The sequence below is a fragment of the Notolepis coatsorum genome (genome assembly GCF_963971535.1).
Source record: "Notolepis coatsorum genome assembly, chromosome: 14".
In the NCBI taxonomy this organism is placed as follows: Eukaryota; Metazoa; Chordata; class Actinopteri; order Aulopiformes; family Paralepididae; genus Notolepis; species Notolepis coatsorum.
In genome coordinates this window covers 114,066,415-114,076,414 of record NC_140178.1, presented here as the reverse complement: position 1 = coordinate 114,076,414, position 10,000 = coordinate 114,066,415, and the positions used below count along the sequence as shown (strand labels likewise).

At 49.2% G+C, this 10,000-nt stretch overlaps 1 protein-coding gene across 1 annotated transcript in view; it reads right to left on the bottom strand.

The window, feature by feature from the left end:
* Positions 1-10,000, bottom strand: part of LOC311240726 (serine/threonine-protein kinase BRSK1-like) — a gene marked incomplete at both ends in the record, with an annotated part of 237,882 nt that overhangs the window by 202,283 nt on the left and 25,599 nt on the right. The window contains one exon of the mRNA XM_084329299.1: positions 8,532-8,672. Coding sequence (XP_084185425.1) covers positions 8,532-8,672 — 141 coding nt within the window. The remainder of the gene's footprint in view (positions 1-8,531; positions 8,673-10,000) is intronic.

Below are 10,000 nucleotides of genomic sequence, written 5' to 3'. Positions count from 1 at the left end.
CTCGGCATCGCTCTCTGCACAAGGGAGGCCGAGCGAGAGCCAACGGCCGACAAATACACCCCGCTGACAGCCCCCCACAACCATCAGAACAGGGAGGGCCGAGCCCCCCCGACCCACCCTAATGGAGGGCACCCCCCCTATTAGGGGCTTCACGGGAGGGCGACGGACCCGACCGTGCGAAGAGGCACTCAAGCAACTCAACGCACAGGGTGAGCAGACCGTGGCTTGACCCCACGACTACACACACGCACAACCCGCATGCCACCCGGGAACGAACGGAGGAACAACCTTGTTACTGCCCCCAGAATCACGGGGTCAAGGGCAAACCCAACCCCGTGGCAAGGCCGTAGCAGCGGAGCGCGAAGGAAGACCCAGACCCACCAAAAGGACTGGACTCCCTGGTATGGGGGCCCGGAGAAGTCCATGATGCCAGCATCAAGACCCCACCAGGTGGGCACGTAGTGCCCCGCCTCCCACATCGCCAGCGTATTCGGACAAAGGCCCCTCAGCCGAGCGGGCCCCGTCCCCCCAATAGTACACCGCCTGGCACACTGACCCTGCAACAGGCAGTCAGCATGGCCGTAAGCACACAAAAAAGGTTAACCAACGGACGCAGGCAGCGCACCGGGGAAAAACCAGGCAACAGGCTATTAACCCTAGCCCGGAGACTGCGGACGAGACAGGCGCCAGAGGGGACAGCTGAACACAGCCGCCCCGGCGGAAGGAGCGTAAGCTGGCGGTGTTGCATGACCAAGCCTCCATTAAAAAAAACCCACCCAGAGGGGTCGAGGCAGAGAAGGCTGACACGATTGGCAGACGTCATGAACGTGCAGGGGCACCCTCAACGGTGAACCCGGGAGTTGACACTGCTCCAACACACCAGGGAATCAACCACCTCGGTGTTACCCAATGCGGTGGTTGTTCCTATAACCCCTCAAGAAAAAACTCCAAAACACACCTGCGGGTATACACCGGCTATACCGCAGTACAAGTGTTTCAGTTTTCAAAAAAGGGTTAACCCAGGCCTACGGGTCAACGAAACATTACTTCGGACCGGGCCTGGCGGTACGGGAAGCACAGGGTCACCAGAGGAGGTCAAAAACCACCCCCACAGGCCCCTCTTCGCCATGCGTGAGAGAGGAGCGAAAAAGAATGGAGAACCAGCCCCTAAGCACACCGTACTTGGTATTCCCAGGCGGTCTCCCAACCAAGTACTAACCAGGACCAACCTGTGTAGCGGCCGAGATCCGACGAGATCGAGCGTGTACAGGATGGCATGGCCGTAAGCCATTACGACAGTGCTGAGTAAAAACGTACCCAACCAGGGTCTCCATAGCGCTTAACCCTGTGACACCCGGACCGACCTGGCATTTTTCCCCCTGAAAAAAGCCCAAGTCCCTCAGGGTACCAGAACAGCAGATCTGCATCCCCGGCGGACAACGGGTTCAACTGATCCGGACCAGCGTGACCAGAACCAGTCCCGTGCCCTAACCACGCCGACATGCCTACTCCAGGAGAAAGGGCAGATATGCGTGTCGATCTTAACATGAAAAGAAGGCGCCACCCAGACGTTCGGGCGAACCGCGCCTGGTGGCCCACCCCAAGGGCGTGAGACCCCTCTACATATGTTCAGATCCATTCCGTCATCATCCCCCAGACATGAACGAGAATCCGTCGAAAACCAACCCAGGTCGTGGGATTTGGTCGTCGGAAGAGGAAAAAAACCCATCTCAGTTGCTTTATAAAAACGCCGTTTTAACCACAAGCAACCAAGGCGCGCCAGTCAGTCGCCTGTTTACAGCGAGCTAGCACTATACGTGCGTCGGGACACACCCCCATCAATGAACAGGCTATTTAGACCTGTCATTGAATCCCCAAGGCGCCCAGGCGAACGACAAGAGGGGTGTGACACTTCCTAACTCCAACACTTTTTGAATAGAAAAGAAGGAAGCATCAACAGTATGTATCCCAGTCTACACAGCCGGGGGTAAAAAATGTTCACATTTTTACATCCCACCACCCTCCCATAGGAAGGAGACGGGGATCCCCAGAGAGACTTCCCACGCGAGCTGTACAGATTGAAAAGAATATATTGCACCTTGAGCCATGTAAAAAATTGGTTTTAGGGCTCTCCGGGGAAGATGCACTGAACCCATACACACTCAATAATCGAATTGAATCGAATACATATACAATAGAATAGGAAACCTTCTAGAGGGTCCACTCACTTTGACAATCTGAGGAGGAAGGCCCTGTACTCTGATGGAGGCTCCCTCACATGGAAAGGAGGAGTCCGAACTCACAGAAGGCCCGAAAAGGCGCTTGGTGAGGAGGAGCCCTGACCACCCCCCTGAAACAGATCCATCACATGGACCTGAACAGCACACGGAAGTCCTACCAACAGAGACGTGCACGGTGACGTACTCTATGGCGGGGGAATTTCTGCGGTGCACACGCCCAATATACCAGGCCGTGGGACCAGGAAACTCCCTCCCCCCCCCCCCCCCCCCGTAACGTGCCGAACCGCAACGTGACAGGAACCTTGAAGGACAGGGGGTGTACCCCTGACCGACAGAAACAAGGGGGAGAGGAAAGGTTACCAGTTCACCACTTTACGACCCCACACCCATGATACGATGTAATGACAAAAAGAGAATATGACACAGTCATAGTCAGCTCTATGAAGCGTTTGACAGCTCCACACAGCGCATGAGCCAACCTGCTATCTGATTTTTACTAAGGAAAAAACACAGAATAGAGAGGGCTCTCTAAGAGCCCCGGTCCAACATACACATGTGCTTCTGTGGCCAGTCCAACCCAGTTGTAGGTCACATGACACACACAACCCATCATCACCTACAAAAAATGGCAAAAACACTCTACAGAGGAACGCCGTTTTTCATAATGAGAGAATACATAATTCTCTATTAGTATCAGCCACAGGCCTTGCTAAGCACACACGACAGCGACCAAACAATCTTTTCTTTTAGGAAAATAAAGTTTCTCCAGCAGTTTTAGCACAACCTCAGCAATCAAGCTAAGGGTTACATCGCATCCCTACCATACAAAAGACACAATTTAGTGCACAACATGTCTGATAGGAGGATGAAAAAGTCCCCAGGGAACCGGGGGGAAACACAATCCTCCTATTTTACCCTTAATACGGCCAGTTAAAACAGGAAAACCTGTTAATATGCGAACACACTGTTCATTGTCATCACAGGCTGAGAAAAGAACATTATTTTACTCACTTGTCACTAAGCATAGCTTCATAGGTTAGTTACCTTAGTTGTGAGTACACGGTACATATAAACACCATGATGTTTCTCACACAACAACCAGATCATTTTCACATCTGTAACAACAACCCGATTTGCACGGAGAAGCTAACTGCCAGTGACAAAAACAGTTCACACATAACTCGCGTCGTATCCTAAATGCATTGCAGCAACACACGTTTTGGGAAAACATCGTTATTCACAAAACATTTAGAAAAGTAAAACCAGAAGACGTGTTATAAGGTCTGGTCAAACCTTGTCCTACCCGGAACGTAGATCAGCGAAGTGCAGACTCAAGACCCCGTAGACAACACAGCCGATCCTGTGTTGCTCGAACTGGGCAGCGTCGTCGCTCCAACCAGTCGCTACAGTCCTCTTTGTTGACGCAATCCCCGTCCAGGCTCAGGGCAGGGTCGACGAACATCCCCTGTCAAGGATGACGTCGTAGTCAAGAGTGTAAAACATGTTATAATCAAAGCACGTTCAACAGAGTAGCATTAAGCTAACGGCCGCTCCAACCGTTCGGGCGCTACTGCCCCTGCTCGCGAGACGCCGAGCTAACGGCGCACGCGACCAGAAGCGAGCTCGCGGCGGCGCGCGAGGAGCTGAAGCTACCCCGCGCCAGGCCTTGGCCTATAGCAGCAAGCTAACGTTACCTAGTGATCACGACATGCTAGCGCCGCAGCTAACAGCTGACTGGCTAACAGTAGGCCCAACCTAAGTAGGCCATGCAGCGATCCCAGCAGGCTAACGCAGCAGCTAACAGCTGACTGGCTAACCGTAAGCTAAGCAGCTATCACCTGAACATGTATACAATAACATAACACTCACCCAGACAGGCCGCCGTTCTGAACCTCTCCTCACTTTTTAAGAGAAAAGAGAAACAAGATGTCAACACTGCTTTACAACGGTGATTTTACCAACACCCGACGGAATCAGCACAATACCAAACTGGCCTGTGTAGCTGACTTGAACATGGATCTGCCGCTATCGCACATCCATGCACATATCTCCTCGTGAAGGAATACTCTCATTTGGATATGAAAGAAGGGGCTTAACACGGGACAGAGAGATATCCACTCGTCCAGAACACACAGGGATCACCAGTGTTAATGGTCGCGGCCCACTAGTTAAACTAAAATGGCTTCAGACCAAGGTCTTCTGTCGTCTAGGAGACTGAACAAAGGACCCTAGCCTGGGGCCGGTTTTCATAAACATTGTCAAGTAGCCCCCATAGCACTAACAGACAAGTGAAGCCTGCCAGCAAACATAACTCACCAGAACCAGGAACCCACCGCGTCTCACAACAGCGGCGCGTCCTACAGCCCAGCTGTGCCTTTACCGCAACCAGCACACAGCAAGGACTGCAGTTGGAAAAGCATGTAGCGGCACGAACTCCCAATACGAAAACCGGTGGAGGATTTTTAGAATGATCATCATCTTCCAGACACTCCAGTACGAAGACAATATCGCCGTATTTTCTCGAAAATAGTGAGAGAGAAAATAAAGATATGATGTCAACGTATCCTTGTTTCCCAAAGCTGCTCCTAATCCTTTCTTCCAGCATGGTGTCAAGTGTGGGGATCTACCGAGGCACTTCTTCCTTGTGGTGAAAGCGAGAAGGAGGCGAGTGGGTGGCCCCACCCCTGCTTATATGGGTAAGCTGATAGGGGTGTGGTCAGACGAATATTTGGGATTAAAGGTACATTTGTGGTCTTTATTCAGTGCGCGTGCACATATGCGAGATAGTGCAGAGAGCGATGCCGAGCGAGAGCAAATACGAAACAGAACCTTCTGTAGTGAGATAGTGAAAGGTTAACCTTCTGTAGTGTGGTAGTGAAAGGGTAACCATCTGTAGTGTGGTAGTGAAAGGTTAACCTTCTGTAGTGTTGTAGTGAAAGGTTAACCTTCTGTAGTGTGGTTGTGAAAGGTTAACCTTCTGTAGTGTGGTAGTGAAAGGGTTATCCTTCTGTAGTGTGGTAGTGAAAGGTTAACCGTCTGTAGTGTGGTAGTGAAAGGTTAACCGTCTGTAGTGTGGTAGTGAAAGGTTAACCGTCTGTAGTGTGGTAGTGAATGGTTAACCTTCTGTAGTGTGGTAGTGAAAGGTTAACCTTCTGTAGTGTGGTAGTGAAAGGTTAACCGTCTGTAGTGTGGTAGTGAAAGGTTAACCTTCTGTAGTCTGGTAGTGAAAGGTTAACCGTCTGTAGTGTGGTAGTGAAAGGTTAACCTTCTGTAGTGTGGTAGTAAAAGGTTAACCGTCTGTAGTGTGGTAGTGAAAGGTTAACCTTCTGTAGTGTGGTAGTGAAAAATTAACCTTCTGTAGTGTGGTAGTGAAAGGTTAACCTTCTGTAGTGTGGTAGTGAAAGGTTAACCGTCTGTAGTGTGGTAGTGAAAGGTTAACCTTCTGTAGTGTGGTAGTGAAAAGTTAACCTTCTGTAGTGTGGTAGTGAAAGGTTAACCTTCTGTAGTGTGGTAGTGAAAGGTTAACCCTCTGTAGTGTGGTAGTGAAAGGTTAACCCTCTGTAGTGTGGTAGTGAAAGGTTAACCTTCTGTAGTGTGGTAGTGAAAGGTTAACCTTCTGTAGTGTGGTAGTGAAAGGTTAACCTTCTGTAGTGTGGTAGTAAAAGGTTAACCTTCTGTAGTGTGGTAGTGAAAGGTTAACCTTCTGTAGTGTGGTAGTGAAAGGTTAACCTTCTGTAGTGTGGTAGTAAAAGGTTAACCTTCTGTAGTGTGGTAGTAAAAGGTTAACCTTCTGTAGTGTGGTAGTGAAAGGTTAACCTTCTGTAGTGTGGTAGTAAAAGGTTAACCTTCTGTAGTGTGGTAGTGAAAGGTTAACCTTCTGTAGTGTGGTAGTGAAAGGTTAACCTTCTGTAGTGTGGTAGTGAAAGGTTAACCTTCTGTAGTGTGGTAGTGAAAGGTTAACGTTCTGTAATGTGGTAGTGAAAGGTTAACCTTCTATAGTGTGGTAGTGAAAGGTTAACCTTCTGTAGTGTGGTAATGAAAGGGTAACCTTCTGTAGTGTGGTAGTGAAAGGTTAACCTTCTGTAGTGTGGTAGTAAAAGGTTAACCTTCTGTAGTGTGGTAGTGAAAGGTTAACCTTCTGTAGTGTGGTAGTGAAAGGTTAACCTTCTGTAGTGTGGTAGTGAAAGGTTAACCTTCTGTAGTGTGGTAGTGAAAGGTTAACCTTCTGTAGTGTGGTAGTAAAAGGTTAACCTTCTGTAGTGTGGTAGTGAAAGGTTAACCTTCTGTAGTGTGGTAGTGAAAGGTTAACCTTCTGTAGTGTGGTAGTGAAAGGTTAACCTTCTGTAGTGTGGTAGTGAAAGGTTAACCTTCTGTAGTGTGGTAGTAAAAGGGTAACCTTCTGTAGTGTGGTAGTGAAAGGTTAACCTTCTGTAGTGTGGTAGTAAAAGGTTAACCTTCTGTAGTGTGGTAGTAAAAGGTTAACCTTCTGTAGTGTGGTAGTGAAAGGTTAACCTTCTGTAGTGTGGTAGTGAAAGGTTAACCTTCTGTAGTGTGGTAGTGAAAGGTTAACCTTCTGTAGTGTGGTAGTGAAAGGTTAACCTTCTGTAGTGTGGTAGTAAAAGGGTAACCTTCTGTAGTGTGGTAGTGAAAGGTTAACCTTCTGTAGTGTGGTAGTGAAAGGTTAACCTTCTGTAGTGTGGTAGTGAAAGGTTAACCTTCTGTAGTGTGGTAGTGAAAGGTTAACCTTCTGTAGTGTGGTAGTAAAAGGGTAACCTTCTGTAGTGTGGTAGTGAAAGGTTAACCTTCTGTAGTGTGGTAGTGAAAGGTTAACCTTCTGTAGTGTGGTAGTAAAAGGGTAACCTTCTGTAGTGTGGTAGTGAAAGGTTAACCTTCTGTAGTGTGGTAGTGAAAGGTTAACCTTCTGTAGTGTGGTAGTGAAAGGTTAACCTTCTGTAGTGTGGTAGTGAAAGGTTAACCTTCTGTAGTGTGGTAGTGAAAGGTTAACCTTCTGTAGTGTGGTAGTGAAAGGTTAACCTTCTGTAGTGTGGTAGTGAAAGGTTAACCTTATGTAGTGTGGTTATTATCTGTCAATATCCAATAAACCCCACCCGTCTGGCGCACAGAGCGGTTGAAAACCATCACCCTCTCACACCCAGGTGCCCCGGGGGCTGTGTGTCACTGACCAGATGCAGTGGCTGTGTGTCACTGACCAGATTCAGTGGCTGAGTGTCACTGACCAGACGGAGTGGCTGAGTGTCACTGACCAGACGGAGTGGCTGTGTGTCACTGACCAGACGGAGAGTGGCTGTGTGTCACTGACCAGATGGAGTGGCTGAGTGTCACTGACCAGATGGAGTGGCTGTGTGTCACTGACCAGATGGAGTGGCTGTGTGTCACTGACCAGATGGAGAGTGGCTGAGTGTCACTGACCAAATGGAGTGGCTGAGTGTCACTGACCAGACGGAGAGTGGCTGTGTGTCACTGACCAGATGGAGTGGCTGTGTGTCACTGACCAGACGGAGAGTGGCTGAGTGTCACTGACCAGACGGAGTGGCTGTGTGTCACTGACCAGATGGAGTGGCTGAGTGTCACTGACCAGATGGAGAGTGGCTGTGTGTCACTGACCAGATGGAGAGTGGCTGTGTGTCACTGACCAGACGGAGAGTGGCTGTGTGTCACTGACCAGATGGAGAGTGGCTGTGTGTCACTGACCAGATGGAGAGTGGCTGAGTGTCACTGACCAGACGGAGTGGCTGAGTGTCACTGACCAGATGGAGAGTGGCTGAGTGTCACTGACCAGATGGAGTGGCTGTGTGTCACTGACCAGATGGAGAGTGGCTGAGTGTCACTGACCAGATGGAGAGTGGCTGAGTGTCACTGACCAGATGGAGTGGCTGAGTGTCACTGACCAGACGGAGAGTGGCTGAGTGTCACTGACCAGACAGAGAGTGGCTGAGTGTCACTGACCAGATGGAGTGGCTGAGTGTCACTGACCAGATGGAGTGGCTGAGTGTCACTGACCAGATGGAGTGGCTGTGTGTCACTGACCAGATGGAGTGGCTGTGTGTCACTGACCAGATGGAGTGGCTGAGTGTCACTGACCAGATGGAGTGGCTGAGTGTCACTGACCAGATGGAGTGGCTGAGTGTCACTGACCAGACGGAGTGACTGAGTGTCACTGACCAGACGGAGTGGCTGAGTGTCACTGACCAGACGGAGTGGCTGAGTGTCACTGACCAGACGGAGTGGCTGAGTGTCACTGACCAGATGGAGTGGCTGTGTGTCACTGACCAGATGGAGTGGCTGTGGCAGAAGTCCAGCGCCGAGATGATTTGTCTAAAGAACTTCCTGGCCTCCTTGGGGGTCAGGCGTCCTTTCTTCACCAGGTAGTCGAACAGCTCTCCTCCTGAGACGTGCTCCAGCACCAGGTACCTGCCAAGGAGAGCGGAGGAAACCATGTATCTCCCAGTTTTGGTAATTTTGGTGTTTTTTTGGGGATGTCCGATATTATCGGTCCATATTGGCATTAAAATGTAATATCGGAAATGATTGGTATCGGTTTTAAAAAAAAGAAAATATATATATATATATTTTTTTACATTTATTTAATCTTTATTTACCCAGGCAAGCAAGTAAGAACAAATTCTTATTTTATTTATTGTCAAAAGTATGCATAATGTTGTGTTAATTCCACGACAAGAGATATGTAATGTTAATTATTTAAAAAAAAAAATGGGGGGGGAAACCCTGCATATATCGGGATCGGTTGATATTGGTTGATATCGGTATCGGAAATTAAGAGTTGGACAATATTGGTATATCGGATATCGGTAAAAAAGTCAATATCGAACATCCCTAGTGTTTTTACTTGAATACAATGTTCACATGATTCTCTCTCTCTCTCCTGTGAGTCTTACTTGCATATAACCCATTATAACTCTGTATGATTGCATGTACAATAATACTGTATATACCATATATTTATATTTACCGTATATATATTTATCCACATGTCTGTATATACCTGCATATACAAATTTTTACATATCTGTAGATACTATATCTATATCTGTACATATCCCTTACCTACTCTTACTAGTTACGCTGCTGGTCCGTATGACTTACTACCATTGTGTCTTTATACCTGTATCACTGTACATAATAATGGGAGAGGAGGAAGGGAGAGGAGGAGATGAGAGGAGAGGAGTGGAGGGAGAGGAGAGGAGGGAGAGGAGAGAGAGGAGGGAGTGGAGAGGAGTGGAGTGGAGTGGAGAGGAGAGGAGAGGAGAGGAGAGGAGAGGAGAGGAGAGGAGAGGAGAGGAGAGGAGAGGAGAGGAGAGAGAGGAGGGAGTGGAGAGGAGAGGAGGGAGAGGAGAGGAGAGAGAGGAGGAAGTGGAGAGGAGAGGAGAGGAGAGGAGAGGAGAGGAGAGGAGAGGAGAGGAGAGGAGAGGAGAGGAGAGGAGAGGAGAGGAGAGGAGAGGAGAGGAGAGATAGGAGGGAGTGGAGAGGAGAAGAGGGAGAGGAGGAGAAGAGAGAGGAGGAAGTGGAGAGGAGAGGAGGGATAGGAGAGGAGAGGAGAGGAGAGGAGAGGAGAGGAGAGGAGAGGAGAGGAGAGGAGGGAAGAGGAGGGAGAGGAGAGAGGAGAGAGGAGAGGAGAGGAGATGTGCGGAGAGGAGGGAGAGGAGAGGAGAGGAGAGGAGAGGAGAGGAGAGGAGAGGAGAGGAGGGAGAGGAGAGGAGAGGAGAGGAGAGGAGAGGAGA